The 22,608-nt window shown below is 49.2% G+C and overlaps 1 protein-coding gene across 2 annotated transcripts in view; it reads left to right on the forward strand.

Moving 5' to 3' along the window:
• PLOD3 (procollagen-lysine,2-oxoglutarate 5-dioxygenase 3) overlaps positions 1-22,608 on the forward strand; it is a 796,608-nt gene that overhangs the window by 653,849 nt on the left and 120,151 nt on the right. For both annotated transcript variants that reach the window (XM_069646170.1, XM_069646173.1), the window contains exons 14-15: positions 20,902-21,015; positions 22,506-22,571. In XM_069646170.1, coding sequence (XP_069502271.1) covers positions 20,902-21,015; positions 22,506-22,571 — 180 coding nt within the window. The remainder of the gene's footprint in view (positions 1-20,901; positions 21,016-22,505; positions 22,572-22,608) is intronic.

Consider the following 22,608-nt stretch of genomic DNA (forward strand, 5'->3'; position numbering starts at 1 on the left):
TCGGTTCTCCGACTACTGCCTGAATTGCCAACACTGTGTTCTCTTCTTCTTGCTTCTGCTACTGCTTACACGCCAGCCACTGCTTTGTCTCCACCTAATGGCCTGCTCCTGAGGGGGTCTTTTTAGTCTCTCAGCTCCCTTCAGGTGTGGGCTATGAGGCTTAATTGCCTTACCACTGCTGCAACACTGCTCTTTAGTCCTCTTCCCCATCCCAGTACTTATGGGACTATGGGACTTGTAGTCCCTGACAACAAAATTAGGTTTTATGGTTGGTTTTATATTTTTTTATTCAGATCTATTTTCCTTAAATGTATTTAAAGAATCACAAGCATTTATTTGAACAGAGTTAGGCAGTTTGTTCATGTTATTATTTATAGGTTCCCTTTCACTGTACCTCTGGGACTGAGTGGCATTTTTAACCTTAGACGTCTTAAATCGTCTTTCCTTCCTTGGGATCTTTTAAAACGTTACACCAACTTTACCCACGTCAACACACTTGATATGTGGTTTAAATATATCTGTAACGCTCACCTGATTCCCACGGAGGCGCCGACCTGTTCTGGACTGCTATGACCTCTTCTAAGGTGATGCGCAGGACTCGGAAGACGGACTGGACCGGACCCCCAAACCTCGCCTGTCTGGCCCGTAGAAGAATCCTTCTGTAGATGGAAAAGGGGATTAACTGTCTGCTGGATAATGTGTCGGATTCCCCCCCCCTTCGCCCTCTCACACTCCTCGAACCTCCTCCGCGATTCCCCGTAGAGTCTCACCTTAGAGTCTGAAAGGACGAGCTCTCCATCCTGCTTCCGATGCAGGGGCGCGTTGATTTCCAGTTACTTCACTGGATCTCGGGTTTGGTGAGTATTCAACTCCGCTTGACTTTTCCGATATGAGGCCGTAAGTATTCAGTTGCAAAAGTTCAAGCCTTAATTGTCCGTTGTCCTTTTCTCTATTTCAGATGCAGGATGAAGAATCCGCGTAGAGGAATGGATTTGCCGAAGGTAAACTCTGGTGAGTCTTTTTGATGGATGGTTCCCTTAGTGATCTTGCTTTCACCCACTAATGCGTGTGTCTTTTTCCCCTTAGGGGCCGGGGTACGGAAGTGCCAAAGAAGCGGCGCCGACCCGAGGTGAGGAAAGATTGTCCCAACAATAATCAGGTAAGTCTTAAGGTGGAAGAATCAGGCCTTCCTCAATCTGTTCCTTCGCTCACCTTTGTTTTGTCTCTTTTTCTCCTTAGGCGCTGAAAGGCGACGGATGGTGCCAATGGTCGCTGAAGGTGAGTGGAACGCGGCGCTGCAGCGAGCGATGCGATGCACTTCTAAAAATAATGTCTTTTCTCAGGATCGTCAGAGTGATGGTTCCGGACTCCGGATGGAGGTAGGTAAAGTTCAATTATTCACCTTTCTCTCCTTTCCTTCCTTTTCAGGTGCTCCAGGTTGCAGGTGGGCGTGGCTGGAGCCAGGATGCAGGAGCAGACACGGTGAGCGTCCAGCTGCTAGATGCAGAACAACGCGAAGCGTGAGCTGCTGTCTGGGTGTGGTTTAAATAGCCCCCAAAGTAGTTCCAGGTAAGTATTCTTCCTCAGCCACGCCCGAGTGGTAAAATAGTCCCATAGGTAAAATAGTCCCTTTCAGACCTCAAGGAGGTCTGGATCCGGCAGCATGGTCTGCATCAGGTAAGTCCATCCAAGCACTCCCATAATGAGCCTGGCGCCTATGGTGCCAGGACTGATGCCTTCTATGAGCCTGGCGCCAAAGGCGCCAGGACAATGTCCAAAGGGCCCCTATAAGGGGTTGCTGGGTCCCTCCCTGGGGACATGTCTGCTTTCGGGGACGCTGGGCCTGAACTGGCTTCCCGGGAGTAGGCAGCATGACAATATCTTAACAACAATAAGCCATTACATAACTTGGTATATTCAATAGGTTCTTCCCTTTCAAGCATAAATACTGTGTCTCATCGCACAGGATCTTCTCACCACCCTGGGCCTGATCTCCCAAGTGATCCTTCCACAGTACACCACCCCCAAGGTCAGGAACAGAAAGCGTCTGCCTTTCTCTGGCCACCTGGGAGGAGACTTTAGGCAGGATTTTAGGGAGAGATCTGTAGGATTCATCACACACTGCGAAGGGGAGATAATCCTCTGTTTTGTATACTCCTGTTTGGCGTTTTGTTAAGTGGCTTTAGGACGTCCGTTGTTGTGAAGAAACATTTCTCCAGCATGGGGTCTGGCATGGATTCACATGCTCATGAATATTCCCTGTCGTCCGGCTGGGAATCCTTGCTAAAGAAAAAATCAGTATCAGTTTCGTTTCTGATCTGTCTTTCTTAGTAGTAACCAATCACTGATCTCTGGGTCATACTGCCCCCAGCCAATGACTGCCCTCTCCCTAAGCCCTGCCTCTGGCAGCCATCCTCAGATTTTTACCGCACGCTCAAGTGTTGGGAGTCCTCGTGCTTTAGCGCTCGAGTTTTTGCTACGCTTTTGCACTTTTTCAGGAGATTTTCACATTTTTTCGGTTTAATCGAGCCGCAAGCTCCACCGTTTCTACTTCCGATAACGGGGACCCGTTTCGGAATTCTTCTACGCCCCTCAAGGGTGAAGTTTTCGTCGAGTTTACACTTCTTGGAGGATTCCGGAAGATCTGCGGCCTACCTCAACGGACATGGCCCAGGACAAGGGAAGCTCGACGCCCGGATCCAAGCTGTTCAGGTGCTGCCCTGGATGCAGATTGCAAAACGTTTTCAAGGAGGACGAGCATTCGCAATGTCTCTACTGCCTTCATGAGGACAAGATGCACGTGGAGAAGGACTGTGCGTTCTGCAAGAACCTTTTGGAACGGACCAAACAAAATAGTCTTTCCCGCCTCGCCGCCTGCCTGGAGAAGGGCACAGCAGGTGAGAAGGCGAAGAAAAAGTCTGAGCGGGCTTCTAAGTCCTGTGAGGGCGCCCTGGCGACAGGGGCCCAACAGAAGGCCAAGCACCGCGAGTCCGCGGGCACCGGGAGCGCCAAAAGGTCAGGCTCTTCGGCTTCCAGGCAGGGCGCTACTTCCCGGCACGTTCAACCACGAGCCAGCGCTCTGGTTCTGGGAAGAGGAAGTCCAAGAACCCGGGTAAGCTGCTGGAGCGGACCCAGTCGATCTCGAAGGGGGAGCGAGGCATTGACCCTCCCCCCAAGGCGAAGGCCCAGGATGCACCTAAGGTGGTGAGGGCTTTGATCCAGCCGGCAAAGGCCTCTATCGAAGTGGTCGCTGCGGACCCTGGCAAAGCTGGCTGAGACTACGCCAGTGGAAACGGCCTCTGGGCCCAGAGTATCCCTGCCACCGCGGAGGGAATCCTCTTTCCAGCCCATCGTTAAGACCCCCGTGAAGTCCCCGGTGGAAAAAGAGGGGGGGGGGGGGCGGTGGCCATTACAGACTCGGAATCAGCCTCTGAGGAGGATCTGGTGGAAACCGAGAAGGGCCTCAACGAGAGGTTCATAGGCCTCAACGAGAGGTTCGAGAAGGTTCGATCCCAGGGGACGGTCCCCCCTGATGTGTTTGAAGATAGCAACGATGGCGACGAAGAGGGCCCAGTGGAGCAGCCATCCCGTCCGTCGCAGCCATTACCTGAGCCCCAGGATAGCTTGGCGGCCATTTTGTTGGCGATCCAATCCTTGTGTACTGAGATAAGGACGAGATTACCACGGACCCCGACGGAGGATCCGGAACCAGGCCTGTCGGGAAGCCCTCCGCACAAGCGGAGGACAGTCCACCCCTCGCCTCCCTTCGTGCCTGCGAGGCCTGTTGACCCCTCATCCCTCTCGCCGGACCCTAGAGAGGATACAGCGACGGGGACAGATGACGATGGCGGCGATGACACAATGGACATCCCGTCATCGCCCCCATACCCCCCCGCTCGGGCTTCTCCAGCCGACGAAATTGGCTCTTTTCATGCCATCATAACCAGGGCATCCGAGCTCTTCCAGCTCTGCCCTGAAGAACAAAAAAAGGAAGGGTTTCTTTACCAGCGACGAGAGGCCAAGAGGAAGACGGTCCTCGCGGTGCCGTTGCTCGACGACATCTGGGACGAGGGGCATGCTATCCTCAAGAACCCTTCCATGACACCCGCCAAGAGGGACAGGTACGAGAAGAAGTACCGAGTTCCCGATGCCGCCCCCTTGTGCCTCAGGGCCCAGCCCACGCCGGACTCTGCCGTCTCGGCAGCGGCCAAGAAGAAAGCAGCGGGTGCGGCGGCTTCAACTTCCACTTCCCCGCCGGACAGCGAGGGCAAGAGGTTGGACTCCATGGGACGAGTCATCTCGTCGGCGGCGACAACGATTAAGGCGGCCAATGCCATTACAATCGTTAACCGCTACGACAGGGAGCTTTGGTTCAAATAGCTCCCCTGCTAGACTTCCTACCGGATGACAAGAGGGCGGAGGCCCTACAAATTCTCTAGGAAGGCAAGGTGGCGTTAGATCACGCCATAACGGTGGCAACGGACATTGGCGACACCGGTTTTCGCCAACTGGGCAACAGAGTTTGCCTCCGACGACGAGGATGGCTCAAGGCAACAGACTTTTGCCAGGACGTCCAGACCAGAGTGTTGGATATGCCGTTCGACAGCAACAACCTTTTTGGTAAGGCGGTGGACGAGTCGTTCCAAGCCATCAAGACCGACTCGGAGACGGCCCGGGCCCTAGGGGTACTTCAACAACGACGGCCCTTTCAGAGCTCCGGAGGCAGACAGGGGGCCTCCAAGGGATATGTAGAAGAGCGGTGGCTCTTCTACATACCGCCAGGCGGCCCGCTCCTCTTCCCAGGAGGCCTACAGAGGTTGCGGCAAGCAAGGGGGATCCCGCCGTCGTCGTCAAGGAGGCCAAGGCGGCAATGCCTCCTCCAAACAAGACTGCCCCGGCCGTGTCGTCGGACCACCACCAAAGCACCCCGGTGGAAGTTCGTCAGCGTGTGGGAGTCCATCTCCACCGACCGTTGGGTGCTGGACACCCTGACCAACGGGCACTCGCTGGAATTCCAAAAGAAGTGCCCTCGCATTCCTCCCGTGGCCAGGAAGGAGAATCACGTCCCTCAACTGCTGTTGGAGGTAAGGGCGATGCTCAAGAAAGGTGCCATCGAGCTCGTGCCCAGGAGGCTCCGGGGCTCCGGAGTGTACTCAAGGTACTTCGTCAGAAAGAAGACAGGCGGTTGGCGCCCCATCCTGGACCTGCGTCGGTTAAACAAATACATCAAGGCGCAGAAATTCAGGATGGTCACCCTCCAGCACGTGCTGAGACAGCTGGAGGAGGGTGACTTCCTATCGTCGTTGGACCTGGAAGATGCTTACTTCCACATCCCCATTCTAAAAGGACACAGAATGTTCCTCAGTTTCGTGGTTCAGGGACACCACTACCAATTCAGAGCCCTGCCGTTCGGATTGAAGTCTGCACCCAGGGTATTTACCAAGTGCCAGGCACCAGTGGTGGCGCGGCTGCGCCTGCAGGGGATCCACGTCTACCCCTACCTGGACGACTGGCTAATCCGGGCAAGGACAAGAGAACTCGCCGTCGAACACACAGACACACAGCGAGGACCGTCCGGCTGCTCACGGAACTGGGATTCGCCATCAACTACCCCAAATCCCACCTGGTTCCGTCGCAAGTAGCACTGTTTCTGGGAGCAAAGTTCGATACAGTGGGGCAATTGGCCTCCCCGTCAGAAGAGAGGACGAAGGCCATTCTGGGCAGGGTGCAGCGCCTGCTAGCCACCGACGTGGCCAGGGTGAGGTCCATCAAGTCCTTCCTCGGGATGATGTCCTCATGCATCTATCTTGTGCCCCTTTGCAGACTTCAGATGCGTCCGCTACAGGAGTTCCTCGACGCCTGCTGATTTTAGGCAACGGGCTGCTTCGAAGACGGGATCCCTCTCGACGAGGAGTTCCGTCGGGCGATCCTATGGTGGGGTACCTATGCGCACCTCACTACAGGCACGGCCTTCAGACCCCAGCGTTTCAGGAGACGGTGACGACGGACGCCTCTCTGGAGGGTTGGGGGGCCCCACACCAGAGATCTCCATGCAAGAGGTCTTTTTCTCCCAGAGGAGAGGTCTCTCCACATCAACATTCTGGTGCTCTGAGCAGAGTTCTGGGCGCTCAAGTCGTTCCTTCCATCCCTCAAGGACAAGGTGGTGAGGAACTTTACCGACAACACCCACAGTGTTCTACATACGGAAGCAGGGAGGCACCCGATCCCCAGCCCTATCCAAGGAGGCCCAGGATCTGTGGCACTGGGCCGTCGTCCAGAGGGTGTTTCTGGTTCCCTTCCACTTGGCAAGAATAAAAAACACCATCGCCGACTCACTCAGCAGGGAGCTGCGCTCGTGCCACGAGTGGGACCTACGTCAGGACCTGGTGGATCGGCTCTTTCGACGATGGGGCAAACCCCGGATTGACCTTTTCGCGACGGCGACGAACTCCAAGTGCCAGAGGCGCGCCAGCAGTTCCCGCAGCCGAGGAGCATGGGCGATGCTTTCTCGTTCCCTTGGGATGGCCTGTTTCTATACACGTTCCCTCCGTTGCCGTTGCTGCTCTGCCTCATCAACCAGCTCAAGAAGTCCAGGTGCAGAATGATCCTCGTTGCACTTGCGTGGCCGAGGCAGATCTGTTTCCTGGACCTTCTGGACTTGTCAACGTCCCCACCAGTCAAGCTGCCGGCCGACGCGGCTCTTCTCTCCGGAGAAGGAGGCGCCATTCTTCATCACGACCCGGAGTCGCTGAACTTGCAGGCCTGGCTCCTGCAGCGCTAGAGTTTGGAGGGTACGATATCTGGCTGACTGCAGAGAGGTTCTTGCAAAAGCCAGGGCGGCCTCAACTCTCAAGTGTTACGGTCATAAGTGGAAGAGGTTCTCTGTCTGGTGCCATGCACAGAAGATTAACCCTCTGCGGATTACGGCCCCTCAAGTACTGCCGTACCTACTGTCGCTGGCCAAAGCTGGACTGGCTCACGCCTCCATCAAAATACATCTGGCTGCCATCTCCCGATATACCAGGACTACGGGACGGGTGTCCTTGTGGTCTCATCGTCTGGAGAAGGAATTTATGAAGGGACTATTCCGATCGTTCCCGCCGGTGAAGGCTTCTGCCCCGGCATGGGAGCTTAATGTGGTGCTGACCAGGCTCATGGGGGCCACAATCGAGCCTATGCATTCGGCGCCTTTGAAGTTCCTGTCATGGAAGACGGCGTTCCTTGTGGCCATCATCTCCGCACGACGGGTAGGAGAGATCCAGGCCCTATCTTGCAAGCCTCCAAACTTGACTTTTCATGAGACAAGGGTGGTGCTGAGAACGCACCCCTCCTTCATGCCCAAGGTGCCGTCGGACTTCCACCTCAACGAGCCCTTGGTGTTACCAGTTTTCTTCCCGTAGCCTTCGACACCGGCCGAGAGGACTCTGCACTCGCTGGATGTAGCTAGAGCGCTGAAGTTCTATGTGGACCGCACGAACAGTTTTCGGAAGACGTCACAGCTGTTTGTGAACTTTGGGTCTGTGAATCAAGGGAAGGCTCTCTCGAAGACTTCCATTTCCAGATGGTTCTCCGGCTGCATCATGCACTGTCACCGGTTGGCAAACCGACCGATGCCCGGCCGTCCGAGAGCCCTTTCGACCAGAGTGATCGCTGCTACCACGGCGTTCCTGTCTGGTGTGGCCCTGCTGGACATCTGCAGGGCTGCTAAGTGGAGGTCGACGCACACCTTCACAAGATTCTACTGCGTCGATCGGGACTCCAGGGAGGAGTCCAGGGTCAGTCAAGCAGTGCTGCGCAACCTGTTCGCCTAAGGTGAGCCTGGTGAGGAGGTAAGAATTGCTTAATGTTGAGTTTTGGATGTAATGCTTAATGTTGAGCCTTTGCCACCTCCCGTGGTTGTGCATGTGTGTACTGCTATGTATTCTTTTATTCATGAGCATGTGAATCCATGCCAGACACCATGCTGGAGAAGGAACAAGTTACTTACCTGTAAATGTTGTTCTCCAGCATGGGTCTGGCATGGATTCACATGCGAACCCTCCCGCCTACCCCTCTGCGGCTCTTCACTTGGTCATACTGCCACTTTGCGTGCTACCAAATCTGAGGATGGCTGCCAGAGACGGGGCTTAGGGAGAGGGCAGTCATTGGCTGGGGGCAGTATGACCCAGAGATCAGTGATTGGTTACTACTAAGAAAGACGGATCAGAAACGAAACTGATACTGATTTTTTCTTTACAGAGGATTCCCAGCCTGACGGGGAATATTCATGAGCATGTGAATCCATGCCAGACCCATGCTGGAGAACAACAGTTACAGGTAAGTAACTTGTTCCTTCACTGTGGTACTCTGTCTTCCATCTTGGGTCAGTTGTCTTATGCCTGCTACTGTAATGAAGAAACCTTCCTTTGTTGTACTTTTTGGCTTCTGTTGGGTCAGCGGGCTTATGACTGCCACTGTTGATTTGATACTTCTAGGGTCCCCGACCCATCTCTGGTGGGGTCAGTTGGCTTATTGCTGCCACTGCAATGAGAATGTTCTCCTCGGATGCTCACTCCACTCTTCCCAATAGTTTGGTTGTTATGACGGCCAAGGGAGAGCCGATCCAGCCTGCCTCTCTTCCATCCCTGCGTACCCTCCAGGTCTCTCGTACCTCCTGTTACTTTCTTTGGGACTACCGTATGCCACAGAGGCTTTCTGGGACTGGGGTACATCTCTCCGACTCTGCGGGCTTTTCTCATCTGGCCCTGCAGCACTGCGACGGCTCTGTGCTCTGCTGTACTGCTCGGTTCGATTTTGCTGCTTCGTGCTCGAATCCACTCCAGCTGGACCCATGGAAAACTCCCTCAGCGAACCGCCGGCGTCCTCCACTCTTTTATGCTTCCGGTCTGCCAACAGGATTTGAAACTCCCGCTCTGGATGGTTTCCACACCTGTTGGCTTTCCTGGCTGGGCTTGACAACTTCTTTAGTCCATCGTCTCTTTTTATACATTGTTGTCATTCCCTCTCTGGTGGATTGTGAAAGTCCTTGGTTTCTTTTGACACCTTGATCTTTGTACCTCCCCGGGACCACCTGATACCATTACAAGCACAGTCCATAATCTGGTTATCGATGAATTGTTCGAACCCGAAGTGTCCGAAGGAGAAAATAACTTTCGGTTTTGTCTCCCGCTGACATTTCCGACAACCCTCTCCCCCAGTCCCCACCCCCTCACCTTCAGGCGGCACACTTCAATGTGTGCCTCTGCCATCCCTTTGCGACACAGGTGAACAAGGGTCAGGGAACCCACGCTCCTTGTTCACTGTAATCTCACTGAATGGTAGATGTGTTCGTAATTTTTCAGCTGCAAGTAATGTTCATACAGCCGAAATTCAAACAAATCTACCATTGAGAATGTTATTTTTGATCTTTCCTACTGATACCCATAATCTTCATGTCGTCTGTGCTCTTCTCCGTCCGAGTACTTGCTATTTTGGTTGTATCCCATGTACTACAGGAATACATTGGTCTACTTTCAAGGAAGTGGTTTGGAATGGAGGGTGGGGGCTAGAGAATGATCAGGTGATGTTCAACAGGCTGTACCCCAGGTGGTTGTCCTTGTCCCCAGAGAGGGGAGTCCCTCCCCATGAGCTCTCTCGCATTAAACCACCCCTAGGGGACACTATTAGGTAGCGACCTCACCTCCCTAGCCTCATAGAAGTGACGACACCTAGTGAATCGTCACACTAAACAAAGCAAAAATAAAGGGTGTCCTACAGATGTCTAAGGCAGGAAAGCTGGCTGAGACTACACTTACACAATCACACAAAGATTTTTGGAGGCCAGCCAGTCAGATTGGCCCAAAAAACAAACTCCCACGACAAGCCAGGGCAGGGCACTTGTCTCAGCCAGTTGCAACCCCTATGGAGAGTGCATGACTGAGCTCAAAGTGAGCCTATGTCTGCAGATAGACTATTTTCAGCTTGACTCGCACTTTCCCTGAACCAAGAAATCCCAGGAAACAAAATCGCTTAGGGCAGGACTTGAAAAATACATTAGCATCACCATGGCTACCAAAAAGGTACATTTGGCTACCAAGGCAGTAAATATGCTTCCACCTCTGTGAAGACAAACCTAAATTGCAGCTGCCGCCAGTCTATTCTGCAAAACCACCCTATAGCAAAAGGGGTGCACAAAAGGCCACTCCTGGGCTAGGAGCCTTATGGGCTGCTGAGGACCATATGCGTAAAAAGGTTGAAGCGGCAGGGGGACTTCAGTAGAAGTCACTCTGCCCACAAAAAGAGGACAACATCTCAAATATAATGAAGGGGGAAAAGGAAAATGTTTAGGGGACCCTAAAAAGTTCAGTCGAACCTGAGGCTCTAACAAACCTCTGCTTCTTGGTATAGACCATCAGCAAATCTATAATGCCTAGGTAAAGCATCGAGTGTGCAGTACAGGTTTCACAGTACCAGGCTGCACAAAGTTCAAACCTAACCGCAAAGCATTGGAGAAGTTAGGGTTAAGTTGATTGATCAATGAGATGTTCCGCCTTGCAGCGTGAGATAGAGGGTGAGTGATTAGCAGGAAAATGCTTATGTTCCTGCTCTTTTTAGCCAATGCAATTTCTTTTTTTTTGTGCATTCTGGTGATGATGGGGTTTCTGTTGGTCTGCTGGCCTCCAGGTTGGTCAGTTTCTCTTATAAGTAGAGTGGTGTTTTGTTGTGACTGATTTTGTCATTGATGCAGGTTGTCTCAAACATGATGCATGCTTGGAAGGCTAGTCCGTGCAGTTCCTTAAGAATGGAAGTGATATGACACAATGTTAATGGTCCTTTAGGGAGGCATGGTGGACGGTGTTCAGAGGTGCCAATGTGGAATCTGGGACTCCTGCAAGAGTGGCATTGCCACTGTCCCGGTAGAAGTTGACCAGGGCTTTGACAATTTTTCTGAAACTTGGTGAGGGATGAGGTGTTTGACTCTTTAAAGAGGCATAAGCTAGTACCATCCTGCTTGGGTCTACCTGGAAATAAGTCTTGAATGGGAGATCTCAGTCGATGATGAACCAGAAAGAGATTTTGCACTTAATGAGAGTTGAGGCTTGAATATGTTGAGCTTGATGTCAGTCCTGATGTGTGCCTACTACAGGCCCACAGCTTTCCAGGGCAACTGAGCCAGTTATTCTACACAGGCCAGAGCCAGTGAAGAATAACTGTATATTGTCATTTCTTTCACCTACTCGGGAGGAAGGTGGCCAGAAGGACAGTCAAGCACAAAGGCAGGACTTATACAACGTAACAAGTCTTTTTTTTTTACCACTGTAGTGGACAGAAGGCTGCCATTTAGTAACAAAAGATGCACAGGAGTGCGCTGGAAAGGGTACAATAAAGGTGCCATCTGTGCCCACCCAGACAGTCCAAGGAAAAGGGAAACCTTGTTTACTCCTTGAGGCTTTACTTTAATGTGAGTCTTCAATACATATGAGGCGGATAGGCGTTTACATTTTGTATATGTGCACAATTTATATCTCGTATACATACTATATACATATAAAAACTGACATAAGTCAGGACAGACTTTGTGAGTTTTCTTAGTATGTTAGCGTTCTTGTAGGAAAATTGCATCATCTACACTTAAGTGTACAATTTATATAAAAGATGCACATTATTGCGCATGCGTGTTATATATATATTCTCCATTTATTCTTTAATGTTATATTGGCTACACAATGCCATATTAAGCATTCAGATCTTTCCTTCTCATATGATTCATCTGGAGCTCTCCCTGGTACTGCACTACGTACTCAGACACTAGCTACACTCTGCCGAGCGATCCTGTCCATAGGTCTTTAGGACTAAAATTCCCTACCACACCGGTAGTTCCTTATTCATACATCGCCAATGGCGGCCATTTTATCATCACATATTACTTCCTTTTACCCTTTTTGCAATCCCCATATCTCCAGAGTTTCAGCCTATTCAGGACACATTTTAATGCCTGAATTATGGTATTGCACTATTTTCTCCAAGCCACACATTGCCTAATGTATATACGGATTAGTCAATTCTTTATTTTTACGGCCGTTACCATGGCAGTGATACTAACATGGAAGCCCTTAATAGACTAGTTCTTCTACCATGTCGCACCCCAGTGCCATGGCAACCTAATACATACAAGTGGTGCAACACAGTCTCCCATTTGCCTACGAGGATTCATTTTGAATGCGTTTGCTCTGAGCACAGATAGTAACATGTCTCCTTGTTCTCTTAATTTGTTTTCCTTTAATGCTACACTAAACCCTGAATGGGCACTATGTTTCCCATTCTTTTCCAGCTGCCAAAAGTTCTCTCCATTTACACACGATCTCCAACCTCAGGGGATGCAATAGGTAATTAAAATCATTTTTTCTATTATTTTCACACACTGTGCTTCTCTACTTTTGAAACATTTACCTAATGTAACCTTCTTTATGCATGTTGTGCACATCTGACCACACGCACCGAAAGGACACCAATTCCGCGAAGAATGTTTTAAACATTTTGTGCTCTCCACTGCATGAAAATACTCATACATCCTGTCCCCTTTCCTCCATCCTTGTGGGCGTCCCCCAGCATGGGGACGGTACTGGAACCTTTGGCAGCGAAAAATTTAGCTTCCCCTTTAAATTTAGTATAGCACACGGGAAGTGGCCTCAGACGTGGTAACGCTGTGCCAAGGCCCCACCCTCCGGCTCCTCACCTCAGTCCCTTTTTCCGCACGGACTGTGTAGAGACCTGACAGCCAGCACGTAGACTTTTTTTTAGCTTTCTGCTTGCACCCATTTGTTTTTTCAATAATTATTTCACTTCTCTTCGGTGCAGGAGGATTCACGACATACGCCTCATGCGACTGCTCGTTCCCGGCCTCGGACCTCTATGCTCACTGTCTTGAGTGTTTGGGGCCCTACCACCGCTGGGACTCATGTTCAGCCTGCAGCCCTCTCAGTCACAGGGCATTGAAGAATCGTTTGTTACAGTGGAGGGAGATCTTCCATCCTTCTCCACCGTCCTCACACCAACCATCTGGGGAGCCGTGCTCCATGTAGCAGCCCCCTCCACAGGGCCACTGCCCAGATGAATAAGAAGTTAGATAGCAGGTTTAGGCTGATGGACGGGGAGCCAATCCTCCTTGTGTCTCACCCACAGCCCCATGCCCTTGTGGTGGCTGCAGCCTCATATTCTAAACCATTGTCTTTGTCGTCTTCCTCCACGGGAGCCACCTCCAGTTGCCTCTTCGCTGTTACTCCATCTCAGGGCTGCATCTGTGGCAAGCCAACGCGGACGCCCTCTTGGCTGCGGCTAACCAGAAGCTGTGGCAGGAGCTCTGGAATTTCTCCCCGAGCTGTCTTCGGACAGGGAGGCCTCCTTCAAGGCCGGTCTGGCAGATGCACAGACCATTTCTCAGGATCTCATGGAGTCTTCGGTCTCCCACATCGACACAGCCAGCAGAGGGTTGTGCCTTGGGGTCGAGATGAAAAGGACAGCGTGGATGCACGCCACAAAGTTTTCATCTGAAGTGCAGGGATCCTGCATCATTCGTCGACCGATGATGATTTGATAAAGAAGAAAACATCCACTCAATTCGCTAAGTCCTTGGCCATCCTGACAAAACCAGGTCAGAAAACCTTCCCTCTGTCCCAGGGCATGAGTGAGTTCAAGCCCCACACTTTCTCTGGCTTCAAGGGGTTCCAGGACCGCTGTACACGGAGGCCTTACAGGTCTCCCAGTGACAGCAGAAGGAAGCAGCAGAGCACGTTGCGTGGATTTTACCGCTTCCCCACCCCTGACACCAAGAAGCAGTGACATCAAAGTCCTCGAACACAGCTCGCCTGTGGGGAGCCGTTTGGCTCTGTTCAGGACACCTGTAAGCATCTTTTCAGCAACCCGTGGATCCTATCCGTAGTGTCCACGGGTTTGTCTTCCTGTTCCCTTGCCTCTACCATCCTCCAGATGACGTACTGGCCTTTTCAGCCCACCTAGCTCGTTTGGGAGTTCAGGTGGATATTTGCTGCACGTATTTGGCGGCCATTGAGGCTTACAAGAATTCCCCTAAACATGTTTCCAGTGGCCAACCAGGTGGTTAAGGCCCGCCTTAAGGGGTTGTCCATGCTTTATCCTCTGATGCATTGGCCGCATCCGGTCTGGGGCCTTAATGTGGTTCTTGCAGCCTTGCAATGCAAGCTTTTCGAGCTGATGGCCTCTGTGGACATCCGCTTAGTGACGCTAAAGACTGTTTTATTGGTGGCTTTCACCTCCGGGTTAAAGAGTTGCAGGGGGTGTCTTCACGCAAGACCTTCACCGCGTTTCACAACAACCAGGTCATCTTACACACTCGGCCAAACTTTTCTGCCCAAGTTGGTCTCTCTGTTCCATCGGAACCAAGAGATTTGCCTGCCGGTGTTCTTCCCGAACCCACAGTCGAAGGCTGAGAAGGCCCTACATTCCTTGGTCCTCAAGAGGGATCTCAAGTTTTATCTCTCTCGGACGTAATCCTTCAGGCGGTCTGAGGCATTGTTTATGACTTTTGAGGGCACCGGCCCTGGTTCTCAGGCTTCCATTGCCCAATGGATGGTTCAGGTCATTTTGGCAGCGTACACGGCCATGGGCAAACCTGTTCCTGAGGGGTTTCATGTGCATGCGGTCAGAGTTATGGCCACAGTCATGGTGTTTCAGAGACCAGCAAGGCGGCTACTTGGGCCACTCCGTCGGCCTTCTGTAAGCACTACTTGCTGGACACTAGCTCCAAGCACTATGCAGAGTTTGGTCAGGCGGTTCCGAAGAACCTTTTTGCTTCATCCTAGATATGAGGCAGGTTGTGACCGCTCCACCCTAGGTTCTTGTTCGGTGGAATCACCCACAAGGATGGAGGAAAGGGGACAGGATGTATGAGTAATTAAAGTTACTCACCGTAGTGACTAGATTACTCATAGTCCATAGTCCCCTCTTCTCCATACGTCCCACCCACCTTCCCCCGCTAGTATGCCACTGGCTTATAGGTAATAAGTGTAGCCAGGTATCTAAGCGTCCGATATGTGTTAAGGGACTGAGGGGAGACACCGGAGGGCGGGGCCTCAGTGGGGCATTCCCACGTCTGAGACCGCACCCTGCACCCTATACTAAATTTAAAGGGGAAGCTCAATGTTTCCCTGCAAAAGGTTCCAGTACCGTCCCCAAGTTTGGGAACGCCCACAAGGATGGTGTCATGACCCATAGAACTTGCCCTTTGTGGACTTCCTGGTCCTTATCGCGACGGGGCTTGTATTCCTTGTTACTCCCAACATGGCCGTGCCAAGTGACTTGCCTCGCACCAGCCTTTACGTCGGACACGTAACGTTCTATAAATTGGCCACACCCCCGCGGCCCGCGCGTCTCAACGCTATCCTTAGGTAGTGACTAGACGTGCGTGTGCTGTTCGGAGAATCCACTATTCCTAGTTTCCTGGTCCCTTCTTCCTTCCTTCCATCTTTTCCATCTGCTCCCGGAATCCTTAACCCTAGCAACCGCTACTTTCTTCCTGGACATGCTGGAACTGCGACCTTCCTGGAACTCTGAATGCGCTCTGGAGCCGGAGGAGACTCGAGCGAGCCTATACAAGACCCGATCCGTCCACAAGAGGAATCCTCCCACGGAACAGAGCAAGAAGCGATCCCAGGTGAGACGGGGGGAGATTTACGACAGTTTGAGACGCCAAACGACCGACACTGATACTGCTATGGAGAAAGCAGTCCAGGACCTCATGCGTGGCATGCAAGAACTAACAACTGAAGTGCAGAACTTAAAAGCGGAGAATTCTGCGTTAAAGCAACTTGTTTTGTCTCGCGACTCCGCTAACAAGGAGAGTGTGTTACTGGGTGGAGTGGTAGACAAATATGATGGTACGGCAAAGTCCTTACGTGGATTCCTGCTTGGTGCATTTTACTTTTAAGCCCTACTATTTTTCAACTTCCAGGGCGAAGGTGGGCTTCATAATCTCGCACCTCACAGGGAACGCCTTGACCTGGACCACTCCCCTAATCAACTCTGGAGATGCCCTCCTGGATGATTATGATGGATTTATTCAGGCACTCAATACTATGTTCGACCGCCCAGAACAGGTTGATAGTGCTCAGGAACGGTTACTTGATTTCCGACAGGGATCCCAGGATATGCTAACGTATGTTACTAGATTCAAACAACTTGCCAAGGAAGCAGATTGGTCCTCAGAAGCAAGTTTCACTCTATTTCGCAGGGGTCTAAATGAGGATATAAAGGATGAATTAGCCAGAGTGGCTCGTCCTAGCTCATTCCAGGCTCTTATGGATCTAGCCATGCAAATAGACTTCCGAATCCAGGAAAGAAAGGCTGAAAGAAGAAAGACCAAGATACCCTTTCAAAAGAACTCCCTTGAGACTTCTGTAAAAACCGATCCTGCCCCAACCCCTGACATAGATCCGTAACCCATGCAAATAGGAGCCATCCGTGGACCTATTTCCCCACAAGAAAGGATGAGAAGGATCCACACAGGCCTGTGCATGTATTGTGCCTCGGATAAACACCTTGTTAGAGAATGTCCTCTAGCCCCTCCACGGCGTTCGGGAAACGCCAGCTCCCGGTCCTAGATGGAGCAAGGTGTCGGGAGAGAGATGTTTGCTCTACATCAATTCCATCCTTAAACTCTCCAGGACAAAACAATTTGGTGATACTACAGGCCTTCCTGTCGCCCTCCAAGAATGAGACCTATCCCATTCTGGCCTTGGTGGACTGCGGAGCTATGGGAATTTTCATTGATCAAGACTGGGTTGTTAGTCATCATATTCCGTACGAAACACGAAGCACCATGCAGCCGGTGGAAGCAATCGACGGAAGACCTCTCTCTTCAGGACCCATAAGCCTGCAGACAAAAGAGATCCAACTTTCCATAAATCATCACCAAGAGCAGATTACATTCGACTTCATTAAGTCAGCCCATTACGCCATGGTATTGGGTATGCCCTGGTTACAAAAGCACAATCCGTATATCAATTGGACAGCAGGATCACTATTCCTGGGCTCAGAGTTTTGTATGTCCCACTGTCTATCCCTGGATCCCTCCTTGACACCTCCTAAAGAATCACTAAGAGACCAAAAAACACCACTCATGGTTTCCAATATCATACAAGTCCCAGAGGCCTATCCGGGATATGCTGATGTATTTTCAACTGCCATAGTCTAGGCCTTACCCCCTCACAGACCTGAAGACTGTGCCATAGATACAGATCCCTCAGCAGTGATTCCCTTCGGCAGAATGTTCATTCTTTCCGAACCTGAGAAAAAGGCCCTTCGAGAATACCTGGACACCAATCTTGAAAACGGCACCATAAGACCCTCAAAATCTCCAGCGGGTGCTTCGTCGTTCTTCGTTCCCAAGAAGGACACCAAGGAACTCAGACCTTGCCTCGACTATCGTGGCATAAATCAATGCACCCTCAAAGATTGGTACCCACTGCCCCTGATCTCGGATATCCTGGAAGCTGTGAGAGGTGCCGTAATATTCACAAAGTTGGATCTCCGGGGGGGCCTTCCATTTAATCCGTGTCCGGGAAGGAGACGAATGGAAAACAGCCTTTAGAACACCCTTTGGTCACTATGAATATCTAGTCATGCCCTTTGGACTAGCTAATGCTCCCACAGTCTTTCAACGTTTTATGGATAGGGTGTTTTCTGACATGTTATTCCTCTTCGTCATTGTCTATCTGGATGACATATTGATCTTTTCCAAGGATCCTCTAAAGCATGAAGAGCATGTACAGCCAGTATTACGACGACTCTGTGAACACAAACTTTTAGCCAAACCCGAAAAATGCTTGTTTCACGTTACTTCTGTTCACTACCTAGGTTTCATCCTTAGCCCAGAAGGAATTGGTATGGACCCTTCAAAGGTAAAAGCCATACTGGCTTGGCCCGCTCCCACATCTGTGAAACAAGTTCAATCCTTCCTGGGGCTTGCCAACTTCTACCGGAAGTTCATTTCTACCTTTTCCGAGATCTGGAGCCGGACGAGACTCGAGCGAGCCTACACAAGACCTGATCCGTCCACAAGAGGAATCCTCCCGCGAACAGAGCAAGAAGCGATCGAAGGTGAGACGGGGGGAGATTTACGACCGATGGAGGAAATGGACTATGAGTACTTTAGTTACTACAATGAGTAACTTTTATTTATCTTGGGCATATATCACTGGTGCTTGCAGATACTCGACTTAATGGTTATCAAACACGGTCGATTGGAGCATACATTTTCTTTAGTGAAATATTGAAGAGATTTTCTTATCTATTCCGAACTTTCTAATATAGTTAAATATTATACTGACGGATTGTTATGTCATATTGTATTGTTAGCTTTTGAACTGCACCTGATGAAGGGAAACCGAATCCCGAAACGCATTGTGATGATATCAAACAAAGAATGTTTAACCTATTGGACTATTGTGGACTGAATCATTGTCATTCGTTTGTTTTCTTTTTAAAAATTAAACCAATTAATGTAATGCGAAAATATGAAATAATTTAAACGGTTTATAATTATATTGGCTGAATTTTCAGCTCCAAGGTGTGCAGGGGATGGGAGTATCCAATACGTTTGGATGCTCTTTCTTGTATAACTTGCATTCCCAACATTGTGTCATGGTCTGTTACCTCCTCTGCACCCAAATGACACTTAATAAATTAGAAGTGTTTTTTTCTAATGTAACTAGAATTGAATGAGTGCACCTACACTCTGTTTTTCTACACATCATTGTCTACACCAAGGCAGGAGCAAGGTTGAAAAAAGGACAGTGAAGTACAAAGATGGAGCTTAAACAACATGCCTACCCATTGTGAGCACTGCAAAGAACACAATGCTGCCATGCATTCAAACGTTGAATGTTAACAGGTGTGCACCCAGAAAGTGTAAAATAAAGATACCACTGCCAGAAGCATGTGGAGTATTGCTGCAAATGCCGTACAGGTAGAGAAAGAGGAAATTAAAATGTCCTGCACTCCTGCATGCACCTTTGACTTACATGGGTGACTCGGCACCCAGCACTGTTCGCCTTCAAAGACTCTCCAGTGCCGTAATATGAAATTAATAAAGCAAGGGAGTGAGGCTACAAAGGGTCTTGAAATATTCTGCAGATATGCTGAGTTTCTCATTGAAAGGAGTAGAAAATCTGCAAAAAGAAACATCTTTACTAATATTGGCAATTGTAGTAACCAAAAGGCGCTCTGAAGCAAAAACTAAGCAGGAAGCGTGGGTTCTGTAATTGGGATGAAGCAGGACTCTTATTTGAAGACTACATGGCTACATGTTCCTTTTAATTTTCCCTTTTGATATTTTTAGAAGCACTTTTTAATGTGATCCCGTGAGGCAGTAGCTGCTTCCACAAGGTGGTGATCGAGAGAATCTTAAGACTTTAGGGATTACAAGGTGGTGATCGAGAGAATCTTAAGACTTTAGGGATTACAGGGTTAAGTAAAGCATGTGGGCCCAGTTCCCTAGTCGGCTGCGCACTTCTGCAGAAGCATGGGGTGCTTGTTTTTCCATACTCTCAAGTTATTGTCATATTGGGCCCATCTGCGCATTTGCATTGGCAATCTTGTTATTGTAGCCAGTATATGTGAACCAGACAGCCCAGCAGTGCTCCAAGTGAATTAGTTTGTGGTTTGAATCTGATTATGAATTCACCAACCATTCTACGTAAATGTTTCCTTCCAACAGGCGTGCCCTCAATCGAGTTGTATGTTCACATTTCTGACCCAACTTTAAAGTGGTAAAATAGAAATATCTTAATGGACAAATAGATTTTAGACTTTGTTTTCCTGCACCTTCTACCTTGGCAAAGGAGTGTATACATAGTGCAGCCCTCCATTCGGACATCGTTTACCTCAGGTGGCTTGTTAATTCACTGTGGGATTTAAATGTTTGTGTGCACTTGCTTAATTTTACAGCAGCCCATTAGATCCTCTGCTGTCTTTAAAAGATGTGGATTGAGGATGAGGACACTACTTCTTACCCAACATTAAATTTGTGCTTTTACTTTCACTTTGGGGGAAAAATACTGTATCTGTGCAAAGTGTCCCACACCACTAAATTTGGGGAGATAGATGCAAGTTAATTGAGGGCAGAATATGCAGGGAAGAGCATGTTCCTTTCTTCTGCTGCGCTCACCTACCAGGAAATGGATGGAAAGCACATAATCTGTTAGACTGTTTCAGCCCCACAGGATGTGGCACACTGGGGCCATTTACGGTGGTTAATGCTCAAAGTACAGCTTTTAAGACAAACTGTTGAATAGGTTTTTCATTCTGCCAGTTTAGTCATTTGATCTTGCATTAATCAATACTAGGAAGACCAGCTCGTAGTCAATAGTTTGCATAGTTTTAGTTGATCGTCTGAAAACCTTTTCTTGATTGTATGTTATTGAAAGTCTTATACGGCTCAAATTTTACCTCATAGGTTTGACGATAACCTTTAGTTTTCATTTTACTGATTGTAAAAAAGCAGTAAATGTGTCCTTTGCGTTAATTTCCCCTGAATCCTAAAGAATGGATGGAGGTGCAGAGGTCAGACGCATTGACGATGCCATTGTTCACTTGCAAATGAAATTTGCAATTCTGCTCTCTTGTTATACCTATAAAAGGCCTATCTCTAGTTTCTTTCTGTTCGGTTTCTTAACCACAAAGGGCGGCTGCAAGACAAAAAGGCTAGTTCTTGAGCCATTGATTTTCTGTGCACTGTTTTTGGGAAGCCAGTATTTTTTCTGCAAAAGTGAATATCTACTGTAATAGATGTACATGTCCTTTTTGATCTTTATTCAGAGACTGTATAGTCCCTCCTGTTGAATGCTCTAGAATCCAACACAAGACATGTATTCTTTCTCTCATTTCCAGGGACTCTTTATGTACATCAGCAACAAAGAGGAATTTGGAAGGCTTGTATCAACTGCACGGTATAATATCTCCCGCCTGCACAACGACTTATGGCAAATATTTGAAAACCCCACAGTGAGTACTGGACACAGAGCAGTAGTGCTAAACATTCCAGAAGGCAAGAATGGACAATGCGCCAGATTGTGAACGAGAAGTTAGGACAGATCGGAATGAGGCCTATTACGCGAGTACTAGGAGGTAGCCAAATCATTGATTGAGCATTCTCTTGGAAGAGGAAGTGAAGGTACAGGAGCAGTTCTGGGCAGGCTGTGTCTTGGTTAATGATTAGTAAACGAAGATCAAAAATCTATATCCTGCCTAGATAAGGTACAATAGGAGATGAGGAATGGGAAGTGCATGAAGATTCAGAAAGTGTTGTGCCTTTTATTGCACGCCCTAGAAGGGGTTGGGGGAAGTGATATAGGGCCAGTATATGACATTCCTGGTTCTCGGTTTGAAAGATGCAAGGAGTTATAAAGAATGGTAGGTCACCTTTTGAGGTATAAAAAGTAGGCACAGACATCTGAAATGGGGAGGAACATTAGTTGAGGATGAAAAGGTAAATAAGAGCTGTATATAGCAGAGTAACAATTATGAGCACAAGGCCATATGGGAATAGATCCAGAGACAAGACTAAAAGGAAATGTCTTGGTTGAACGTAGCAAGATCCATGGTGACGATGGTTTGGAAGTTAGAAGATTCAACGAGGGATCAGTAAAGTTAGGTTTTGTTGGTATTGGATCAGAAAGAATATATAAAGATCTGGAATTGGATGGCATAGTGAGAAAATAATATTATTACGAGGAAAGGGCAGTAATAATGCAAATACAGACGGGCACAGCGAGGGCAAAAAGATCAGAAAGAGAAGTCTTGGTTGAGGATTAGATGGTTTCAAGGCGAGATCGGGAATGGGTCCTCCATTAGTTGGGGGAGAGAATATACTTGGAGGGTTTGGGGATTGGTTGGGTTTAAAGATACAATGGGAGATCCATGAAGTGCTGCCCTTTATTGTGTTGGCGAGACAGTACTGTGGTAGTTATCGTAGATGACCACTGGAAGGTACAAGGTACGAGGCAGACAAAGTTGAAGAACAGATCCAGGATATTTTTTTACCTGAGTAGAGGCAGGGTCAGTGATGAAGGACAGAGGGCATATGAGGCAAACCAGGGTGCGAAAAAATCCACATATTGCGAGAAACGGACACACAGAATCTGAGTGCTCTACTTAGAAAGAGAAGGAATAATTGGTCATGCCCTGGAAAGTGGGATGAAAAAGAGCAGAGTGTGCTTGGCGTGAGTGGTTTCTGGTTAGGTTTTCAATGGGTCTGGTTTGAGTGGAAGTGTGATGGCAGGGCCAGTGTGGGAGCGGCATGGATTAGTTTTAGTAGGACTGTGGTTGGAAGCAGGAAGAGGCAATGTCAAATGATGAGCTGGAGAGGGGTTGGGTCTTCGTAGGTATGAGTGGATGGGGATAAGATGGGCCAGAGATTGCTTTCTTTCAGACATCTGTTTAATGTACAGATTGGGATGAAATGTTTTTCAGTTTATTTTTTTTCATCTCACCAGGACTGGAAAGAGAAATATATTCATGAGAACTACTCAAAGATATTTGAGAGCGATTACTTTGAACAGGTAAATACTAAGCTGGTATGTTTCTCTGGGGTATTCC

This window comes from Ambystoma mexicanum, chromosome 1p, assembly GCF_040938575.1.
Source record: "Ambystoma mexicanum isolate Mex_15411 chromosome 1p, UKY_AmexF1_1, whole genome shotgun sequence".
Classification (NCBI taxonomy): Eukaryota; Metazoa; Chordata; class Amphibia; order Caudata; family Ambystomatidae; genus Ambystoma; species Ambystoma mexicanum.